Source organism: Hypanus sabinus, chromosome 5 (assembly GCF_030144855.1).
Source record: "Hypanus sabinus isolate sHypSab1 chromosome 5, sHypSab1.hap1, whole genome shotgun sequence".
In the NCBI taxonomy this organism is placed as follows: Eukaryota; Metazoa; Chordata; class Chondrichthyes; order Myliobatiformes; family Dasyatidae; genus Hypanus; species Hypanus sabinus.
Window position 1 is genome coordinate 131918875 of NC_082710.1, and position 24374 is coordinate 131943248.

At 36.9% G+C, this 24374-nt stretch overlaps 1 protein-coding gene across 12 annotated transcripts in view; it reads left to right on the top strand.

Annotated features, from left to right (window-relative positions):
• The window catches only part of mycbp2 (MYC binding protein 2), a 207641-nt gene that overhangs the window by 137454 nt on the left and 45813 nt on the right, over positions 1 to 24374 (top strand). For 10 of the 12 annotated variants that reach the window (XM_059970411.1, XM_059970399.1, XM_059970401.1 and 7 more), the window contains 7 exons: positions 4296 to 4520; positions 6121 to 6253; positions 8141 to 8263; positions 9327 to 9368; positions 13003 to 14655; positions 17903 to 18072; positions 21449 to 21693. In XM_059970411.1, coding sequence (XP_059826394.1) covers positions 4296 to 4520; positions 6121 to 6253; positions 8141 to 8263; positions 9327 to 9368; positions 13003 to 14655; positions 17903 to 18072; positions 21449 to 21693 — 2591 coding nt within the window. The remainder of the gene's footprint in view (positions 1 to 4295; positions 4521 to 6120; positions 6254 to 8140; positions 8264 to 9326; positions 9369 to 13002; positions 14656 to 17902; positions 18073 to 21448; positions 21694 to 24374) is intronic. The other 2 variants (XM_059970404.1, XM_059970409.1) reach the window with 1 other exon arrangement.

Below are 24374 nucleotides of genomic sequence, written 5' to 3' on the forward strand. Positions count from 1 at the left end.
GAGCAAAATTATCTCTTTATGTCAATGCTCCATCACTGTTTTCATCTGTTTAGGACTTTTATATACTTCATTATTTCTCTTGCCTTCTAATCTCTAACTCACTTTGTAAAATGTCTGTTCTATGTATATTCTTCTGTCTGGTTGTCCCTAATTAAGTACTGCACTCCTAATTAATGTACTTTAAAGCCAAGATGCTTATTCACCATATTGGAGACAAATTTTGTTTCAAAAGACATTGGCTTGATATAGGTGGAAAAAACAAGGTTGGAACTGTTTGCTAATATGCAACTCTCTAGAACAGGAATGAGGAGGAATTTCTCGCTGTTGTCTATGCAGAGTTTGTGCATTCTTCCTGTGACCATGTGGGTTTCCTTCGCTTACACCAGTTTGAGCAATGCAGACTAGTTGGGCTGAAAAGGCCTGTTATTGTGTTGTATCTCTAAATAAATAAATTTAACTGGGGGTTGTGAATCTGTGAAATTCATTGCCAAGGACAGCTGTGGAGGCCTAGTCATTGAGTATATTTAAAGCAAAGGTTGAAAGGTCAGAGGTTATGGGTAGAAGGTTGAGAGAAAATAGATCCAACCATAGAATGATAGAGCACATTTGATGGGATGAATGGCCTAATTCTGCTCCTTTGCTTGTGGTCTTAAGAAGCTAAGTCATAGTCATTTTGCATGGAAGTGGGCCCTTGGATCCATCTAGTCCATGCTAACTAGGATTTCCATTTAAGCTTCTATTTCCCTGCATTTGGCCCTTAAGTGGGATAGAAGACTTCCTCATATGAAATAGTGTACTCAGAAAGGAGAGCTGATGTTACAAATAGGAACAAATAATCTGGGATTTCTGACCTTCCAGGGCTTTGCCGTTAGAAAATATAATAGAATTGAGTACTGAGGTAATAGGTGAGAAGGATAAAGATGTGGTTGACCCGGACTGGAATGAGGCCTGAAAGTCGTTAGATGTGATGGAGCGATGGCATTCCCGGTGGTCAAATGCTGCAGACAATGCGGCGCCACCTTTTTGAGCACTGCAGTAGAACAAGGAAATGTCCAAAGGGAAAGTGCCTTAAGTCATAGATCAGGTTAAGGCAGTTTTTCTTTAAAGCAATGGGAAAAGAAAATTTAGGAAGATAAATTATAGCATTAAATATAAGAGATTGGAATTAACTATTGTGGAAATCTGAGCACAGAGCATTTTAGAGAAGTGGCTCATTTTGATGTTAAAATAAGTTCTTCTAGCGTTTCAGTTAAAACCTTGCCTGATCAGTGCTTCAGAATCACTTGACTACCTGAATCCTGGTATCCCTTTATTTCACTTTGTGTCTAAAAACTTAAGTTCTCTTTCTCTTGAATATATAAAGAGCAGAATTTCCACAAGACTTTGGCATGGTGATATCCAAAGATTTGCAGTGCTCCACAAAGAAAAAATTGTGATTGCCTTAATCTGAGGTACTAGAGTTGCTGGAAATCCAAGCCTGGGGAAACAAAGCATCTATTCTTTTAAATTACAGCAAAGTTTTTTTTAATATTACATCTCATTCTTTTGCACTCTAATATGTATGAATGCTTTAATCAGACTGTCCTCTGGTCAGTCCCCTCAACCCAGAAATCAGTCTATTGAATCTATGATGAACTGTCTTCAAAAAAAGGCACACCATTCTCGTAAACGTTGCAGAACTACAATGTGACTTTGACTTTTTCCTACTTGAACTCCTTTCACAAATATCAGTGAAGAATTTAGAGACTTTTAAAACAGACTTTTGAGTGTTGAATCAGTAACATATCCAGTGCAAAAGACTTTTGTAGATTTGAACTGGCAAATATTTATTGTTTATGCAGTAAACTGGAAGCTAAATTAAATTCCTATGGAACTGTAAATATTTAAATCTTTTTGTTTGCCATGTTTTATCCTATCTTCTTTTTGACTTTTTGTTTAATCTTATTTGGAATAGGAAATGGAGAGAAAGATTATTTGTTTCACATTAGGGTCTCATCACAATTGCTTAATTTCTTTCACTTTTAAATCAGTTGGAAGTATCAAAGGCAAATGCTTTCGTAACACACAAAATGCTGGAGAACTTCAGCAAATTGGGCAGCATCTGTAGAGGGGAATAAACATTTGACACTTTGGGCTGAGATCTTTCATCAGGACTGAAATGGAAGGAGCACAAGCAAGAATAAGAATGGGAGGGAAGGGAAATGAGTACAAGCTGACAGGTGGGAGGAAAAGTGACTGGGTGAGGGGTAGGGGATGTAGAAAGAAGCTGGGAGGGGTTAGATGGAAAGGACCAAGGGTTGAGGAAAGAATCTGATAAGGGAGGACCTTAGACCATTGAAAAAAAGGAAAGGAGGGGAACCAGAGGTGATGAACAGGTGAGGAGAAGAGAAGGGATGAGAGGGTAATAAAAATGGGGAATAGAGAAAGAGATGGGGAGATTATAGGAAGTTGGAAAAATGAATGTTTATGCCATCAACTTGGAAGCTACACAGGTGGGATATGAAGTGTTCCTACTCCAACCTGAGTTTGGCCTCACTGTGGCAGACACTGTGTTGTCTTTAATGCTAGTACTTGAATAAGGTACTTGGATATCATATTGTGGATTTCTAACGCTTTTTCATATCAGGTAAGTTTAAATAAAAATAAGCATATTTGGCTCTTCAGAGAACATTTTTGTCTTTAATTTTAAAAAGCAAAAGTATTTAGTTTTTAGGGATTAATCATGCTAAAGATCAGTTTGTTTATTGACTTTCTTGACATTTGGTTCATACTAATTAACTTGGCTCTCTTTCTAGGTTAAATAACTAGTTCTTTTTCCATTGAACACAAACACATCCAGTATAAAAAGACTCAACAAATTTTTGTTGTGTCCGAGATTACCATCTTCCAGATATTGGTTGTTTATTGAATTCATTGTGTAATAGTGTAATTAACTTAATAGGATGAAATTTATCAAGCAGTTTATTTCTATGGCTAATAGGGAATACGTACAAATCCAAGAAGATAACAAGGGGGCAGTAGTTTGTGGGTTAGGGTGTCAAATTAGCATTTTCCCTGGAAAGTTTGCAGTTGTGATCAAAAAGTGTTTGCTACTGGAATCTGTGATTTAGTAATCATGCAAAGACGTGACCAGTTGAATTGTCTGCATTAAATTGGGAGGCCAGTTGAATTGTCTGCATTAAATTTGAGTTTGTCATATGCACGAGTGCAATGCAGGGCAAATGCAAGCTACATTCACAAGAAGAAAAAATCACTCAATTTATACAAGACAGCACAATTGTTATAAAATATTGGAATATCATGTTGGCATGTTAGATAGTTGCAGAAATTATCTATGTTTCCCTCCTGCAATATTTTATTTCTAACCTTTGCATATGTAAATGTTGTCCTCCATCAATATTTCCCTTTATGAACTTTTCTTGTGTGTATTTATTATTCTGGCCATTAACAAGTCTGTTTGCCGAGTTGAAACAATGACAACCTCTACACCTTGTTGGAGTATTGAACTTTGTAATCAGTTTGGCTCATCTGGAACCTTTTTCTAGCTGAAGCAACTTCATTTCTCATCCACTATTAAAGTGTTTTCTTGCCTTTCCAGTGAATGTTATATGCAAGGTATCAACATGGCTTTTACAGATGGTTATGGAATTGATGAATATTTTGTCTTCGTTTTTGTCTTTATTTGTTATATTGACCACAGTTTAAAGTATTGTTCTTTCACTAAGTTATCATTGTACCATTTTCATCAAGGTATAGAATGCATTTATTTTAAATATCAAGATTATTTCATACTAGTTAATAATTCCATGATAGTAGTGGTTTCCTCTCTTACAAGTAAGTTTTGGGATGCCTTTTACAAATTTTTCCTCAGAAAAGAATCTGTCAAAGATGAAAGCTACTTTAATGTTGCCAAATTCTCAGTAAAATTCTTCATGGTTTTGACTTTGAAGGGAACAGTAACCATTGTTGAACACTCCTTTTAGGAAATATTGCAGATTTGTATATCAGAGCCAACATATCCTTGAGCTGTTCTTTGATTGGAATAATTATGGGACTGTCATTCCAGGACATCTTGATATACCATGTGGTTACATTCCAACTTTGAGTGTTGACATTTGGACCTTGATAGAAAAGGCAGTAATTTTATAGTGTATGAAACAGTGAATTATGCTTTATTGTCTATGAATACTAATTTTGCTCCTGCAATCATAGACTTGAAGTTCTTGTTTTGTATATTATAAATTGTCTGTAAAAAGCTGTTTTCAAATATACTAAATTACCCTTTTTATTTGTAGGAGCCTAAATCCATCACTGATGATTACTTCAGAGAAGTAAATTCACGTCGGTCCCATGAAGTAGTGTTGAAAGAGCAGGAAAAGATGTTCCTGCAAGGCGGACCAGGAGTATATAAGGTAGTGAAGACTGGGCCTTCAGGGCACAACATCAGGAGCTGCCCTAACCTTAGAGGTATCCCCATTGGAATGTTAGTACTTGGGAACAGAGTCAAGGCATTAGGCGAGGTATGGATTCATGAAAGTGCATTATTGCAGGTACCAATCAACACAATAGAGCAAATGCTGCAAAATTGATGTCTTCTCAAGCTTTTGCATAGTATTATAAGAGGACATCTGGTATTGGTATAATTTCTTCTCTAAAATAGGTATTGTTGCATTTGGGTGCTTAACAAATGGTGGAAGCTTTTATACCATGCTTACCAAAGTTGCTGATTTGCTGGTGCATCCTTTACCTCTGAGCTATATTTTTTCAATGATTCAACATATTCTGTTTTGATTTTCTTTCATTTCTTCTAAATTTCAGAAACTAATGTTCATTATTATTTATATCACACATTAATCACTCTTTAAATAGTTTGATTTTAAAAATGCTATATGTTGTGAATATGTAAATTGATGTAAATATCTTTTTCTACAATTTTAAAGCTATATGTAGTAATTTAAATAATTGAGTTCTAAACCAGGTTTTACTGAAATTAAGAGAATCTGATATTTGTGTATAATTCAATGTGAAATTGATTCTAAAATGTATTAGCTGCAGAAAATGTTTAAATGGGATTGAAAATTATAACTAATTTCTAATCATCCCGTTACTCGGGCCCAATGATTGGTCATACAGATCTTTATTTTATACAATGGTGTTCCTACCAATTAGTAATAGTGCTGTATATTGAGAAACAGTTACAATAGACAACATTTTTAAATCGGTTGGGCTGGAATTTGCTGACTAAGTTAACAGCATGCAAATGAGGCATACCGTAAATTAATAGACAGATTGTCTAGCAGTTTGGGACAAGGGCAGCATCCCCCATGAGTTGTGAATTGCTGCATGTTGGGTAACTGGTCCTGCTCCAGCATTAATTTCACTAAAACAACTTTGCACTTAATCTTGCTCTATTTGCATATTACCTATCCATAAATTTAGACAAATAGTTAAATCTAGTAATTGTATGTGATTTTCAATGTAATTATTAATGACTGCCAGTTAATCTATCTGTCCAAGAAGTTGAACAACTAAAATCTCGGTGTTAAAAGTATTTCTTAAAATAGTAAATTGTACTTTCTGTCTTTCCATCCCTCAAATCACTTGTTCTTCCTCTCAATGTAACTAATCTAATATGTCTCCTTTGTTGTCTATTTAGTTTGCATTTCTTTCATCTAATTGATTTTTGCTATATGGTTGGTTTTGTTCTTCATCAAGTGCCAGATGCTCTTTGCCCTTCCTGCACTGTTGTCAGCTCTCACTTCTAGCAGCTTGAACATCAAAAATATTTTGGGGCATTAAGGTTGCAGGAAAAATTCTCAACTAACCAGGCATGTGGTGAGAACCGAATCTCCAGCAAATTCTGGCCCATTGTGTCTAAATTCAGAGTCATCTTTTTAAGACTCAAAATCAAGAAGCTGCTATGCCAGACTAAGTACTTTATTTTGCACTGCTTTTGGCAATGTTTTCCCAGGTAAGGTGGGTCTTTCCTTTCAATGATGAGCTGCAACCACTAAAGTTTTTAAAGTTAATCTTTAAAGCATTTAAACAATTTCAATTATACAAGGATCACAATTGCATTGCTAAACATAAAACAGAATAAAAGTGTCATTTGTGTAATAGGTAACAAACCATGAGGGCTCGTGGATTCAACTTGATAAGAACAGCATGGTGGAATTCTGTGAAAGTGGTGATGGTGAGGCCTGGTCTTTGGCCAGAGACCGAGGTGGTAACCAGTACTTAAGACATGAAGAGGGTAAGTGTCTTACATTTCAGTGACTCACATTGCTGTAAATTATATTTTCAGAGTTGCTAGTTAAATAATTTGCTCCCTTGCATAACTCACGATTATTTTGTTTGCACTTTATACCAAAGAGATTGGGTAATGCATTGTGAAATTTTATTGGAAATTTTGCCTGCCGGCTTTAGAGTTTAACTGGGCACGGTGTTGGAAAGCTTTTTTTAAAAAAAAATCATCTCCCAATTATAAATGTTTACACATTTCATTTTCATAAATACCAACCTTTATTCATATGCTTAGCATTAAATATCAGCTGCTCTTTCTGAACCATATTATGGCCAGTATTTTCCTATAATAGCAATCTTGAAATCTTTAAGTCAGAACTTGAAATGACATAGGTCAGTTAAAAATTTAAAAATGCTTAGATTTAAGTTTTATGAAATATTGATCATAATAAAAACAGCTAAGTGTTCCTGTATCAGTATCTCTCCCCACTTTTCCCCCCAGAAGTTGCATCTGCTGTAGACCTTTTGTGGTGAAAGGCAAATTGCAATGGATAGAAGTTGATTCTAACCATCACCAACCTCTCAAAACACTTCATCACCATAGTTGTCAGTGAGATGATGGTCATTAATGTAGCTCACCCTGCTATTCTTGGGCAATGGTATGATTGTTGCCCTTTTGAAGCAGGTGAGAGCTTCTAACTGTAGCAATGAGAGATTGAAATTGCGCTACCGTCCAGTGTTTCACAGCAGGAAGTCTTGAAAATTAATTTTGTGATTCCTGCGTGGAGGACAACATGACACAGCAAAATGTACAGTATAGATTAATTGCCATGAAATAGGTTCTTTACATGTAGATGATCATTTTACCAATTTTTCTTAAAGGAATAGGGCGTCTATGGCCTTCTAGCCCTTTGAGCCAAGCTGTCCCAGCAATCTCACAACAGCAATTAACCCTAAACTAATCACAGGGCAATTAACCTACCCGGAAAGTTGGATTGTGGGAGGCAATCGGAGCACTTGGGAAAAGGCACGCATTCCACTGGGAGGACAGAGAGAACTCCAAATTCCAGAACGCCCTGAGCTGTAATAGCGTCACGCTAACTGTTACACTACCGTGGCTACCTTTGTCTTCAAGAATATCTTATTGAGCAATATTTCTGAGAATTAAGATATAAAACTATCATTTGGCTTCAAATTTGGAGCTACCTTAAATATAAACCAAGCAACCAGTTCAAAGTAAATATATTGTCATGTATGTCACCATATAAAACCCCGAGATTTGTCATCTTGCGGGCATACTCAGTAAATCCAAGAACCACAATAGAATGAATGAAAGATGGTAACCAACAGGGCAGACTACCAACCAATGTGCAAATGACAGAAAACTGCAAATGCAAAAGAGAGGGAAATAAATAAATAGTGAGAGCATGAGATAAGAGTCCTTGAAAATGAGTCGATAAATTTTGGTACAGTTCAGTGATGGAACAAGTGAATTTGCATGAAGTTATTTCCACTGGTTCAAGAGACTGGTGGTTGAGGAGTAATTAATTGTTTTGAACCTGTTTAAATTAAACAGGCGAATTAAAGCTGGTCTAAGACCTTTCTCAAAATGAGCTTGTCAATAAGGTCTGAATGCCTAGACACAGGATTGTTCTTGCTGTTCTGTCATGAGCAAGTCCCTTTTCGGCTAGAGGCATTCTCCAATACAGGCTGGAATGATCACTTGTTAATTTGATGTTTGCCTTTTGTCTTTTGAAAAAAACGTCACTTCTTTTCAAAATTAAGTGAAAAATATACATTGTACCTAATCAGTTTTGACTCCAAGTGAAAATGCATTTTTTACATTTCAGTCAAATGCTTTTGTTTGCAAAAGAGCTCTAATGTTTGCCTTTGACAGAACAAGTGCTATTGGATCAAGCACCTCAGACGCCTCCACCCAGTCCTTTCACAGCTCCTGCTTTCAACAGAAGTGCTGGTGGCAACAGTCAAGGATTTGATTACAGCCTTGCAAATACCAAAGGTGTGAGAAAACACTTGCATAATTTTCTGTTGATAAATTTCTGGTCCATGCAGGTTAAAGCACTTACAATTTATTTTCCTATATTTTAGATCTCCCCGGCTTAGTGTTGTTTATGGAGAAATATTCTTTGGAATACAATCTCTGGTTCTGATTATAATAAAATGAATATAATTTCTATATTGAATGTATACCAAACAATCTGGTATATTTTGTTTGCATGACTGGTTTTATAAATTACACTCTGCAATTTCTGAAGAAGGATAATTGTGTATAAAAAAAAATTAAGAACAACACATTTACCATTTGATAAACTTTTTTTAAACATTTTTTGCTATGCTCTCTGCTCTCTATCAATTCAGATATTAATTTATTATTATATATAATTTCTTTAGAGAAGAATCTTGTGGCCAGATTAGCTCTAGCTTGAGTCAGTTGTCTATGTTTGCAAAAATCTCAATTTTTACATTGTTCTTGAAACTCAACTGAACAATTGTTTTATTCAATAGTAATTAAATTTTGAAGCCCCATTTTTTGGTGGGATTTTAATGTGTTTATAAAATTGCAGCCACAAGAAGTCAAATGATTATTTTGGGAATTGCTCCAGAATATTAAGAAATGCAAATTCAATGACTAGAAAAATTAGAAATCAAACAGCCATAAATCTGTAGGGAAAGGACTCAGTTAACAAAAGCCAATACTTTAATCAGCAGAAGCTCCCATAAAATTGCACAGGAATTTTTACACTAGAATTCTATGTTTGAATTGCTTAAGTGGACTTTATCGTGCATCCTATTTACTCAAAAGCATGATGGCTTATCTTAGCTATAATTTGTTGCTTCATATTTTAGATTGTCATTTAAAATGTAGCACAGCAGTTCTGATAAATATTGTAATAAATTTTGAGGTCAAGGGCCTTGTCTTTTGAATTGTATAACATACAGTATTAATCTTTATTACTTAGTTATGCCATTTGTTACTACTTTGTATTATGGCAGTTAAAATTCAAGATTTTGACACAAAATTAAAGCTTTATGCTAAATTTGTCGCATTTTCTATTTTAAAGATGAAGTAACAAGTCTAGATTTAGGATCGTTCACAGAACCTGGTAAGTGCGAATATTATGATATTTACATACTGCATTTGAGTAGTTAGGAAGGCAGTATTAATTTTTAAATGACATGAATTCCCAAGGAAAATTTGTTTTTGTTTACTTAATAGAATTTTGTGTAAATTTGTAAAATTGTTCAAGTGCAGTTCAAAGTTTGAAATTCAGCATAGCGTGTAAGTAACTTCAACAATGTTGTTTACAAGATTACCCTTGCAGTCTACTACACTTCGAATCAGTAAAAAATTTTATTGTACTATCTAGTATTTCACATAAGTATGTGGCATGTGCTACATCATACTAAGATTTGTCTAAGATGTTCTGTTTTAATTAGCTTCATACAGTGGTTCTAGAATTGAAAGGCTCCATCCTTATTTTCAAAATATATTTTCAAAGAATTTTTAGGCCATGATTCAACTGGTCTCAAGATTGAAAACCTCGGTCATCTGTAAAATATAAGCGAAATTATTCATTAATGTGCTTTTTAATGGTCTGCTTAATATTGTTCCATCAAATAAATTGCTTTCCTTTTCTTGTTCTTGGCTATCTCAGCACTAAACTTAGTCAAACAAGATTCTAGCAGTCTTCCGGGCCACATCCTTGCCTAAAACTGGCCATAAAATGATCTACAAGGGAATCCTTGAATTGACTTGTTAATCATGTGTATTATACTTGTTCTCCATTTTTTTTCTACTTGCTGTTTCAGTCTTATAATATTGTGTTATATTTAAGCTTCAAGACCTGATAAGGATAGTGGAACAAAAATAAATAAAATTGCCATTTTTGCAGCTTTTTTCATTTAACAATCCTTATTTACCTTACCTATACTGATGCTACATTTTTTTTGTGTAATGGTTTCCAATTATTAAGCATGTTTAAATCTGTCCTTTCTTTGGGAGTGAAGAGAGACAAGTGTCTTTCAAGGTCTCTTTCACTCACTTGTGTACCAGTAACCTGGGGTGTAATATAGATTGGTCCAATGCACTTTTCCTGTGGACTTCTCAGTACCACTTTAAAACACAGCAAACTTCTCTTATGTTTCAGACAACATCCTAAATCACAGAGTAATTGTAGCAAAATGGTTAAATTACTGGGCAGATATTCAGAGGTTCCTTAATCAAAGATTTGAATACAAATCCATTATATTAATTGGAAAATTTATATACAGATAATCAAATAAAAAGCTAGTATCAAAAATTGCAACAGTAAGAGTACCAGATTGCTGCAAAAGCCATCTAACTCAGTAATGCCCTTCAGGAAAAAATCTGTCCTCGTTCAGTATGATTTATACTTGATGCAAAGAAAATAACCCGAAGCAAGGCAAAGCATTTGTCTACCTCTTTGTATTGTATTCCAGAGTACAAGTTCCATATTATTATGACCTGTTGTACCATTAAAGACATGAATGCACAACCTTGACTTGGATAGTAGTGTCAGAATTGAGCTCAGAGACTGAGAGAGAGGGGCACAAAGCAGACTATACGGTGAGGAATGTTAGGGGTGATTAAAACATTGGTGAGTTACTTTTAAAGATAGAATTAAACCATCAAAAAATTGGGTAACAATGCAGGGCAAACTCAGCAAGTCAGGCAGTATCTTTGGAGGGGAATAAATTGTCAATGTTTTGGGTTGAGAACCTTCATCAGGACTGGAAAGGAAGGGGGCAAAAGCCAGAGGAAGAAAGTAGGGGGAGAGAAATGGAGTACAAGCTAAACAGGTGATAGGTGAGACCAGGGTAAAGGGAAAGGTTGGGGGTTAGCAGTGACAGGATGAACTGAGAGCTGGGAGGTGATAGGTAAAAGAGATAAAGGGTTGATGTTTGGAGAATATTACTATACATAAGCATATATCTTCAGAGGACTGCCTTGTGTAAATACTATAAATTGCCATAGTTTATTTTGTGTTTGTCAGATTATCCAACCAATCAGAATTATTACCTAAATATTTTAAAGGTATTTGAGCAATAAGTTTAGAATACAGGTCTTCATTTATTTACTGTATGTATTTATATAAACTCCAGTAGCTTTGCCATTCAGATAAAATGGGTTATGTACCCCATTTTTGTGTTTGTATACTTTAAAAGCTTTGTAATATCACTAGAAGGTATGATTTAAGGGAATTAAGGAACCAAACCTGGTCTTGTATAATTTTACCTGCTACAGGTGACCAACTGAGCGCCATACTGAATACCATTCAGTCACAGCCTTTCCTCCCAGCTTCTTCTAGTGTCTTTGGTCAAGCTGCAAAGCCTTCCTCTTCCCTTGTTCACAGCCCATTTGTGTTTGGACAGCCCCTTTCTTTGCCGCAGTCTCAACCACAGCTTCTGAGTAAGTCTGTCTGTCTCACCTGCCTAACATATTCCTTCCTTCCTGTGGCTTTGCTATTGTACCTTGGTATACCTTCTTCCCTCAGTAGTGTACCAGATTAATTTTGAGTTTCCATGCATACCTTTTGCATATTTTACAACATGCTGTTACATATTAGTAACTTGTGCAGACTGTGATGCTCTTTATTATCTACAAAGTTTTAATCCTAAAGTAATGATTTGGTCCATTGGATTAGTACTGAAATTGTCAAAGTGTGGTCACTTGTAAACACAACTGTTTTTAGTTTTGAAAGCATACAGCTGACTAAGTTTATGCTTTTAAAAAAAATCTGCAAATAGCTTTGCTTGATCTTGCTGCTGTGGCATTTCTATCATTGAATCTTTTGCTGCTTATCTGCTACTGTCTTCCTCTGTAGACACTTCACGCAGCCTTGCTTCACGTGAGCGCTCATGCACAGGGCCTGGGTCAGGTTTCTACTCTCTATCTCTGAAGTCAAAGGGTGGGTATATGGTGATTTTTAATATCTAATTATATGACTATTGAAATCCTGCAGACGACAACAGGGCTGTTTCTAACTTACTCATTGATAAATGTTGATTTTTATTTGCATATTGAAATTCAAATTTATCTAGTAATATACTGGTCCCTGCTCATACTTATGAACCCAATTTTCTTCTCTAGCTTCAGTTGATGAAAGAGTATTTTCACAAAGTTGTAGAAATTCTTGAGGATGGACTTTGAGATTTAATTGTTTTGGTCTTTATCAACAAAACTAATTTCTTTTTATAAACTCTTAGGTAAGCCAAAGGTAATTTATTGAATCTCCACTTATTATTGAAGGCTTCAATATCATTTTCTTTATGAAAATTGATTTCATTCAAATAAGGTTGAATAGATCTGACTGCCTTGTATGCAGCCTGAGGTATAACTGCACTGTTAACCTAACCACAGTTATATGATTTTTTTTTAAAGTGAGCCTTTACAAAGTGACCTTGTGAAATTTAACCTGATCTTTACTATCATTTTGTTTTGATGGATTGACGTGGAAAGACAAGTGCTTGATGACATTTGCACTTTGACTTTAAAACTAATTACCACCTTAGTATTCACTTTTTAAATGATTAAAAATTTGAAATGCTTTGTGTAAAATTCTGAGGGAAATTTCTTTTAAAATTATTGAAAAATCAACAATGTTGAAGTTACTTTCTTTTACCTGTTATTATTTCCAGACATTAAGGTTTGTAATGAAATAGTCTGGTTTTGTTTCAGGGATAAAAATAGTGAGTATTTTCCAAAATAATTTTCAGGTGATAAAGGAAACGCTGTAGTATCTGGAAGGCCTTCAACTCCTTCTGGAAACATTGACTTGCCCTTCAAACACAAAACTGAAAATCAATTGCAAAAAATCGAAGGTCGGATCAACAAGGTTGCTGTAGAACAAACAAAGGCAAAAAATGCAGAAAATTTGACTGCTAGCGAATCTCTAATGCTTAAATCTGATGCTGCCAAGTTGAGGTCAGACTCTCATAGTCGATCTCTTTCACCAAATCACAATACATTACAATTGCTAAAAACTGATGAGAGGACAATCATTGGACCAAGGGCAGAATCACCAGCGCCAGGTTCACGGTCAGTATTGCCAAAGCAAAAGTTGTCTGGTAAAGCTATCTCATCGAGTGCTAATTCTCCAAGGTCATACTCTCCACATGAGAAAAACTTAACTCATAAAATCAATACAGCCTCAAAAATTAAGTTGGATCCACCACGGGAGAGATCAAAATCTGATTCCTATACTTTGGACCCTGATACAGTTCGTAAGAAAAGAGTTCCTCTGACTGAGAACTTGCGAGGGCGCTCAACTTCACCCAAACCAAAACTATTACCCAAGGAGGCTAAGCCTGCCACCAGCATGGAAAACAGAGTGCCATCCCCTCAGATTGTGCAAGAAAATCTCCACAGTGAGATAGTTGCTATTTGTACATCTAGTACTCTGACAACAACCAGCAATTCAGATGCAGTATCTGAAAAGCGAGTGGAATTACACAACCCTGAAGACTCCACCCCAAAGGTTCACTTCAGCATTGGCAAAGGTCCACCCAAAGAAGAACAAGAAACTCGATCATCCCCAAAGATGAGCCGTAAGAGTACTGGCAGACATGCAAGGCCCAAGAAGGAGAAAATGGGAACCATTTTCAAAGAAGAAAATGCTTCTTCATCTGTTGAGCCACCAAAGCGAGCAATGTCCCCTTCTGTTGCGGAATGTGCACGTGCTGTATTTGCAGCTTTCCTGTGGCATGAAGGGATTGTCCATGATGCCATGGCATGCTCATCTTTCTTAAAGTTCAATCCTGACCTGAATAAAGAGCATGCACCAATGAGAAGCAGCCTTTACAACCAACCAGGGATTGAGGAAAGAGAAACAAAACTAAAGAACAGGCACTCATTGGAAATATCGTCTGCTCTAAACATGTTTAATATTTCTCCTCATGGTCCAGACATATCTAAAATGGGCAGCATTAATAAAAATAAAGTGCTCTCAATGCTCAAAGAACCCCCATTGCCTGAAAAAAATGAAGATGGAAAGGTAGATTCAACAGTCTATGAACCTTCAAACCATTATTCTGTGAAGAGCAAGTCCCCATTGCCACTCACTTTACAGCACCTGGTTGCCTTTTGGGAGGATATTTCAATGGCAACCATCAAAGCAGCCACTCAGAATATGATCTTTCCTAGTCCTGGTTCAAGTGCTGTATTGAAGAAAAAAGAGAATGAGAAAGATAACAAAAAGAGCAAGAAAGAAAAGAAAAAGAAAGACAAAGCAGAAGCAAGACCACGAGGAAATCTCTTCGGCGAAATGGCACAGCTTGCAATGGGAGGCCCGGAGAAAGATACTATATGTGAACTGTGTGGTGAATCTCATCAATATCCAGTAACGTATCACATGAGACAAGTTCATCCAGGTAACTAAATTATTTGTCAATCCAGTTTAAAATGTCTATAATACATAGTTTTTAGTTGTCAAAGTTGAGTTCATTGTCATATACACGTCTCTGCATAGGTGCAATGGAAAAACTTTCTTACAGCAGCATCATGTAAGCAGTATTCACAAAAAAGAAACAAACACAAATATTCACAATTTTTTACAAAGAAGAACACAGAACAATAAAAACAATCCAAGGTCATTTAGCTCTGCATTTGCTAATTGCAGATTTTTTGGGTGGTCTTGGTGATACCTCAGCTGGTTTTATGTCTAGCTTCTATCATTGCAGGCAGTGGCAGTTTTTGCCTTTACCCAACATGTGTGAAGATCAAGCTGGTTGTGCTAGGATATGTATTTCAGCATTGGGCCACACATCCCCTATTTTAGCCCCTTTTAAACTGCAAGTACCCACTTCCATAAAAGAGAATAGGTATTATGATTTAAATGTACCAATAAGCAGTGGAGCAGCAGGAGTCAGGCAACTGATGAAAAGTAGCAGATGTTGCCAGCCGTCAACATAACTTCTGCAGGTCTTTTTGCACTCCAATGGTGCCAAAATAATATCCATTATATCTTGAGAGGATTTGGCCTCCATTGATACTCTCAATCATGACCTGAAGTTGATACTCTCATCTCATGTCTTAGCCTCAGTCTTTTCCGGTTGTTTCTGCCATCTGCTGATCATACCACAGACTAGTCCAACTATTAGCCTGAAGATACAGAATAATAAACTAGTAAAACCTCACTATTGTGATAGGTTTTCCTATGCTTGCAAATGCCCTATATATGCCCTAAATGATGGAGCTTGAATGTCTTACACAAGGGAAGGTGGGTATCAAGCCTAATCTGGTCTCTTCATGCAGTAAATTCCTATACTTCCACAGTGAAGACCATTTAACTCTATGACAATATTAGCCACAAGCTACTTATCCTATCCTAAGTTCATTATGTAGTCTTGTAATTCTGGCACATCAAATCAGAGCTCAATCAGATACCTTTTTAGTATGACCAGAGTTTCTGCCTCCATGTCAGTTTTATTTCTTTAGCTCATTTCTCCACAGATTAAAAGCTTCATTCTCCAACTCTCCTGTAATCTTCCAATTATCTGAAATCCATCTCTCCTAATTATTGATTATTCTTAAATAAAAGCGTCCTTTTCCCTCTTATTTGCTGGATCCTAAACAACTGAATTGCATCTTCACTCATTCTCATTTGTCCATTCTTTCCAAAAAACTACTTTTTTTTTGTTCTGCTCTTGGGGGTGTTATTGATTAACAGTACAGATCAAGTATCATTGGCAGCTTTTTCCACCCATCTCATTTTTAGTTAAAATGACCTGCTTCCGTTCAGCTGAAATTGAGGAAGTGGACCTGGACTACGGTTTACATCTATCCTGGAAGTTTACTTTGTCGCAGTTGGTATTCAAGCAGTGGCAATGTGTAGTGAGACTGTCAGAAAGGACAAACAGATCATAGGGCAAGATTGCAGTCATTAGGATGAGTTGCAGTGTAATGGGGGACAAAATCGAAAAGGGTGACGAATACAGGATTGAAGGTGTTATATTTGAAAGCACGAGGTATACGGAATAAAATATGATTGGCAGGTATGATGATGTGGGCATCACCGAGTCGTGGCTGAAAGAAGATCATAGTTGGGAGTTTAACATCCAAGGGTATACATTATATAGAAAGGGTAGGCAAAGGGGGTGGTATCACTCTGTTGATAAATAAAAATGAAATAAATCCTTAGAAGGAGGAGGCATAGGTAGGATCAGAAAATGTAGAATCATCGTGTGTAGAGTTAAGAAACTGCAGGGGTAAAAAGACCCTGATGGGAGTTATATACAGGCCTCTGAACAGTCGCCTAGATGTGAACTACAAATTATAATGGAAGATAGGAAATGCACGTCAAAAGGGCAGTGTTACAATAGTCATGGAGGATTTCAATATGCAGATAGACTGGGAAAATCAGGTTGGTGCTGATTTTGGATCCCGAGAGAGAATTTGTAAAATGCCTATGAGATGGCTTTTTAGAGCAACTTTTGCTTGAGTCCACTAGAAGATCAGCTATTCTGGAAATGGTGTTGCATAATGAACCAGATTTGATTAGGGAGCTTAAGGTAAAGAAACTCTTAGCAGGCAGTGATCAATAAGGTAATAGAATTGACCCTACAATTTGGGAAGGATAAGCTAAGTCAAATATATTAGTATTATAGTGGAGTAAAGCGAATTACAGAGGCATGAGAGAATAGCTAGCTAAAGTTGATTGGAAAGATCATTAACAGGGATGATGGCGAAGCAGAAAGAGCTGGAGTTTATTGGAGCAATTCAGAAGGTGAAGGGTGGATGCATCCCAAAGAAGTAATAGTTTTCTAAAGGCAGGACATGGCTGACGAGGGAATTCAAAGCCAACATAGAAGCAAAAGAGAGAGAAATGGCAGAGGAAATGAATAAGTATTTTGTCTGAGTCTTCACTGAGGAAGACTCTTGCAGTGTGTCAGAAGTTTGAGTGTCGGGGCAAAAGCAAGTGCAGAGTTCTTGAGAAGCTGAAAGGTCTGAAAGTGGTAAAATCACCTAGACCAGATGGACTACACCTTAGGGTTTTGAAAGGGGTAGCTGAAGAGATTGTTAATATTGATCATTAGTAATGGGCTTTCTTTCATTAGAGCGTTGGTTGATTGGCAAGAGGCAGAGAGTGGGAATAAAGTGAGTCTTTTCTGATTACTTGGGACAAGAGGTGTTCCACAGGGGTCTGTTTTGGGACTACTTTTTACATTGTTTGCCAGTGATTTGAATGATGGAATTGATGGCTTTGTGGCCAGGTTAACTCATGATATGAAGATAGGTAGAGGGGCAGGTAATATTGAAGAAGCAGGGAGTCTGCAGACATCCTTAGACAGATTTGGAGAATGGGCAAAGTGGCACTTTGATAGAAGGAACAAAAGCATAGACTGTCTTCTAAAGGGGGAAAAAATTCAAAAATCCAAGGTGCAGGAAGACCTGGGAGTCCTCATGCAGGATTCCCTAAAGCAGGAGTTCCCAGCCTTTTTTAAATGCCATGGACTAATACCATTAATGACTTCATACTGCTCCTATGTCATTTGGTTTTGTGGTTTAATAAACAGCTATTTTAGGTATGGCTTTTTGCATTGTGATTAAATTGTTGTTCTTTGATTTACTAAATTTATCATCCAGTTCCATTTATAAAGACTTCTTATCTTGATAAAGGTTGTGGTCGCTATGCTGGAGGACAGGGGTATAATAGCATTGGTCACTTCTGTGGAGGATGGGCAGGTAACTGTGGCGATGGAGGTGTCGGAGGAAGCACCTGGTATCTGGTATGTGACCGTTGCAGGGAGAAATATCTTCGGGAAAAACAAGCTGCAGCTCGTGAAAAGGTATGTACCCTGTGTTGAAATTGACCTTTTCATTATAAACAGCACATTGTGCAAAAATAATCCATTGTACAACTGTGCACTGGTCCTACGTAAATTTCAAGTTTGGTTTTTATTAATTAAAAACAAATCTTTTTTGTTGGTGTATCCAGTTTTAATTAGTACTAATCCTGTGGTTCTTGGACACCATCACATTTACTGGCTAGCCCACTACAGCTATGAATGTACCGTATGATAGTGTGTTCGCAAAAATTGGTGCATAGTCCATATTTATTATTAACTACAAATTTATTTTAGGCTGTTGATCTTTAAAATAAAGTGTCTAGGGATCCATTAATTCGGTGGTCCCTAACCACTGGTCCACGGCCTGGTGATTGGGGATCACTGCATTAATGTAATGGGACAAAAATTGAAATGTATTTTGTCAAAAATTGAAATTTCTATGGATATCTTTCCACATTCATTATCAATATTGTAAGCAGGACTCTTGCCATCAGAGCAACCATACAGAAGAGAGATTTCAGAGCAAAAGCACTTTGACTTTCCATTGACAATATGCATTAAACTTATTCCAAAAGAACATTCCCCACACCCGTAACACTTCACACAGCAGAATGAACAATTTGCATTTGTTCAATGTATCACTGTTTCTCTATGAGACCATGGTGACTTAATGATGTGTGGTACTGATACTTGCTTTTGAGGGAGTATATCTCCATCAATGACTTTTGCAACTTATAAAAGGAGGAAAGATCATCTTTCCATCAGTTCCACACCTTTTTTTGGTCTAGTGTCAGGCAAATTCCCTTTTGTCTTGTTAACATTAAGAAAAGGTTTAGTTATTGACTTCAGGAGAACTCAAACCATTTGCAGCCTCCTTTACATCAGTGGCACAGCAGTAGAGACTGTAAACAGTTTCAAACTCCTGGGAGTGCACATAATACTTCATAGTCCCAGAACACATCCTACACAGTCAAGTTCATCAACACCTCTACTTTCTGAGGAGGCTGAAGAGAGCTGGTCTTTGTGCATCCATGCTAACGTCGTTCTACAGATAAGCAGTAGAGAGCATTCTGACGAGCTGCATCACTGCTTCGTATGGAAACTGCTCTATGGCTAACAGGAAGGCTCTAAAATGGGTAGTCAAAACTGGCCAATGCATCACCTGCTATCAAGGATATATATGCAAAAAGGTGCTAGTTATATGAAGGATCCCACCCACCGTGTTTGTCCCAATCCCATCAAGGAGGAGGCTACACAGCATCCATGCCATGACCACCAGACTCAAAAGCAGTTACTTTCCCAAGCTGTAAAACTTCACCCACTAACTCTACCACTATTTTATTATTTCCTGTCAGTCATCTTGTGTATAGCCCAGTGTCACTTTATGAATATACAATTAATGTATATAAGCTATCTTGTGTTTTTATAATTATTGTTTTTTTTATAATTGTGTTGTTTATTTTTGGGGTTTGGTGCTGATTTGGACCCAGAATAACAATTATTTTGTTTACCTTTACACTTGTGTACAGGAACTGACATTACACAATCTTGAATCTAGCTCCTAGGGGTTAAAAACTTGCTGTATTTGTAAACTTAACCCCGTCTCAGATAGATCAAAGTGTAAAATATACTGAGTTTTGAAATGTAAAATGAAAGCAATATGCTAGAATAAGTTACCAATCCGTTAAGCTCTAGTCCCCAGCTTTCCAGAATACTGCCTCACAGAGCCAAATAAAGTAGTTTTCAACATGGGCATGCAAATATTGGGAAAAAGTAGTAGAAATGAATGTTATTATTCACAAATTAATGCTCCATTTTGGTTTGCATGTCAGAATATGTGTTGCATTGAATTATTTTCAGTAGAATTTAAATGAAAAATATTTGGGAAGGGGATTACTAGAAATCTAAAGAATGAATTTTCCTAATGGCAAATAATTGAATAATTCAGATTTGAGCTGTCGGTTATATTTTTGTTAATAATCTCTCTCGTTGTGATTTGCCAATTTGGAGGAGGGTAAGGAGCATAGAATAAATGATCAGTAGAAGACTTGTATGGTCCAGTTAGAAAGGCACCATGCAGCTTATGTCCTAGTGGTATCTCAAGATTCCACTGCCTATCTGTTGATTAAAGATTTTGTCACTCAATATATACCCACTCCTGACCTACAGTATTGATGAACGCTAACACCCCTCAGAGGTACTGAAGCTGCCATACTAGCATTCCTTTGATCGATTGTGGCTTTCAGATCTAGTGCTATGTACCACAGTTATAGTTGCAAGAAAAAGTTTGTGAACCCTTTGAAATTACCTGGTGTTCTGTACTAATTATTCATAAAATGTGGTCTGATCTTCGTCTGAGTCACAATAACAGACAAATGCAATCTGCCTAAACCAATAAAACACAAACAATTGTTTATTCATGGCCTTATTGAACACAATGTTTAATCATCCATAGTCCAGACTGGAAAATGTATGTAAGCGCTTGTATTTAATAACTGGTAGAACCTCCTTTAGTAGCAATAACCTCCACCAAGCATTTCCTACAGCTGCTGATCAAACTTGCACAGTGTTGAGGAGTAATTTTAGGCCATTCTTCCATTCAAAACTGTTTCATCAGTATTTCTGGGATACCTTGCATAAACAGCCCTCTTTAGATCATGCCACAGCACCTGGACTTTGACTTCGCCATTCCAAAACACAAATTTTCTTTTTAAACCATTCTGTTTTTGATTTACTCTTGTGTTTCAGATCGTTGTCTTGTTGCGTCATCCAACCTCTATTAAGCTTCAGGTGATGGATTGCTACCCTGATTTTCTCCTGTAAAATGTCTTGATACAATTCTGCATTCATTGTTACCTCAATGACTGCAAGCTATCCAGGCCTTGAGGCAGCAAAGCAGCCCCAAACCATGATGCTCTTTCCAACATGTTTCACAGTTGAGATGAGGTTTTGGTGTTGGTGTGCAGTACCCTTTTTCCTCGAAACAAAGCTGTGTGCATTCCTGCCAGAAAGTTCAAATTTCTCTCATCTGTCCACAGAATATTGTCCCAGAAGCATTATGGAGCATTCAGGTGGTCTTTTGCAAATTTCTGACGTGCAGCAATGTTTTTTTTTGGAGAGCAATGGTTTCCTCTGTGGTGTCCTACCATGAACACCATTCATGTTCAGTGTTTTTCTTATAGTGGACAGATGAACAGAGACTTTCTTGCAATTGTATATCATCACTCAAATCGAGAGCTAAATAAATATCTTGGATTTGTGCATTTTAAAATGCAGTAATGATACTATTAACAAATGCTTGTGCTTTGATTTTTCACTTGATTTTATGATTCAGGGAGGATAGTGATCCAGTCAATTTGGTGCTTTACCTTTGCAGGTTAAACAGGCCAGGAAAAAACCTGTGCAGGTTAAGACTCCACGGGCCCTGCCTTCCATGGAAGCTCATCAAGTGATAAAAGCAAACTCTATGTTCTTGCTGTCACTGAGCAGTGCAGCAGAACCAAATATTCTTTGCTACCAACCTCCAAGGCCTTTCCATTCACATCTTCCAAGTTTGAAAGAGGGCATTTCTGATGAATTCTCCAATAAATATCCATGCCTCTATCTACAGACTCTTGCCAGGTACAGTACAAGATGTTTGCTCAAAACTGATCCTTTGCTAAAACTGGTAACATTGCAAGATGACATCCTGTTATACACACATTTTCATGAAATAATGACATTTGTGAAATAAAATAGCTTCAATTGTGCAGTAAATAAGCTAAAATAATGCAAATACTAGAAATGTAAAATAAAACAGAACAGAGTTGGCAACAACTGGTGTATAAAACATGATATTTTGGGACGATAATCTTAAAACACTGTTACAATGAGTTTAAATCAATTTTCTTGGCTTCATCTATTCAATGGATTACGTGTGTCTGTTCTTCTGCAACTTGCATTCTTCCCAGTCAATATAATCTATACTTCATTCATTTCAATCAATTGGCACATTGCTCTTTGGCGTTTGCATGTCCACATATTTTTCTACCATAATTTTTTCAAACGAATTCATGACAGCCGGCATGAAATTTGAGTATCTTTTTTTTTAAACCCCTTTTTGGGGTTATAGAATTGGTTTACAGTACATTGACAAATGACCAGCTATTTAAGAACGCACTTAAATTATTCCAACAGTAACTTTCAGTGGTATGTTAATTGGCCAATTAATATGCATATCCAGCACAATAAAATAGCAAAAGCTGATGATGAGAATCAGTTCATACAGTGCAAACTGCAGAGGACCATAAGTTAGGCAGCAAGCTCTAGAGGTTTCCAACTTGTGACTTGTCTTCTTTTCACTGAACTTGCTGGTTGATTTTTAAGGTGTTAACAACTTGCTAAAATGGGAGATCTATCATTCTCAAAAAAAAATCTTTATATACAGTGTAATACATGTGTGTCATTTCCCTTTTTAACATCCTTTGCTTCCTAACACAGATAATAGAGCAAAGGTAGTGGAAGCAGTATGTCTGATGAGACCAAAAAATGTTAATATATTTTATACTTTCTCTCACTTGTGTCACAGGTGACTCTACCAGATCCAGTTCAGTCTTCCTACTTAAACTAAGCATTTTCTCATCTTGTTAATGCTGCCTTATAATATAACAACCCAAGCACCTGCCAGCTGAACCAGTTGTCATTTCTTGAGGTGGAAGCTGCTCAGAGCATTGCTGAGATAGTACACATTTCTGGTCTCTTTTTTCCACCCAGAGCCTCTATCTTAATCACAGCTTACCCATTCCTAAGCAGTGGGTTGTAGTAAACTTCCTACTTTCCCTCGCCATCATGTCAGCCAATCACTAAATTGGCTCATAGCTCAAAAGATCAGGGGTCTGGGTTCAGGAAAAAAAAACCTAAAATACGCAAAACCGAGCTTGATGCTTTAAAATCTATGACAGTTGTAACCCTCAGTTCGGCTAGCAGCTTAATCTAGGAGATGATTGCCCCTGGATTGGCCAAACTTAACAAATTTTGTTTGGGTTGATTCTGTACAAGGTGTCACCTGTTACAAATCAGTACCACGAAATAACAAACAGTACACAATATGTGATTAAATGATTGAGCTTTATAATTCTTAATTTGACTATATGGTTAATAAAGAAACAAAAAAAGGCATTCTCCTGAAACAGTCTAATGCGAAAATGTTAGAGCTCATGGTTTCGTCCATTTGTTCCCGTCGTCATCCTCCGAGAGTAGTCGACCCTTGGACTCTCAGTCCACTCCATCCGGCGGTCTACCAACTCTCTCCATTCGAGTCCTCTCTCTTCATCTCTCAACGACAAAACCATGGAAAAACCCTCTTCCAGACCCACGAAAAAGAACAGCACCTCTCTCATTGGCTAACATACATTTCAAAGACCCGTTATCTCTAGTCATAACCCAAACATTGCTGCTACAGAAAAACCATTACCTTAGCCTTAACAGTGAAACATTACAGAGAGGCCATTACATTAGCAGTGAAACCTTACAGCGTGTTACACAGTTTTGGCAAAAGGCAAATCTCTTCCCTAGTTATGGCTTCTGATGAAACTTACCACTTTGAAGTGGGCCTGCGGTATTTTGGGCCCACAGTAACAGAGCAGATAGTGTGATGTTATTACACCTTAGTGTTGGAGTTTGGCATTTGATTCCAGCGTCACGTGCAAAGAGTCTGTGTGTCCTCCCTGAGCAGTGTGTGGGTCTTCCCCGGGTCTGCAGTTTCCTCCCACAGTCCAAAGGTGTACCGGGTAGGTTAATTGGTCTTGTAAGTTGTCCTGTGATTTGGGTAGGGTTAAATCAGAGTAGCTGAGGTGGTACAGCTCGCAGGGCCAGAAGGACCTACTCTATGCCGTTTTGCTAAGTTAATAAATAGTAGAGAGCAGAGCAATTTAAAAAAAAAAAGATTCTTGATATGAAGCAGACATTACCTGCTTTTATTACCAGTATATAGCTGTTTACAGAATTGCATAAAAACATATTCTTAGAAACTTGACTATCAGAAAATCAGGAAAAGTCATTTCCTAGAGATATGAAAAATAGATTCTATTGTTTCTCAGTACTGAATTGGATCTGTCCCGTCCCCCCCATAAATGCCTACAAAAAGTCACTGGACATTAATTGATAAAAACCATGTTTCATTTATTAGCTTACCTAGCTCAACAGCCTGGAGAGATATGATTAATTGCCTGCCTTGACTGAGAGATTCTTAGTATTAACAGAAGTCCAATTCTTTCTGATGCAATACAACATTAAACACTACATTTGATCATTACAACAATACT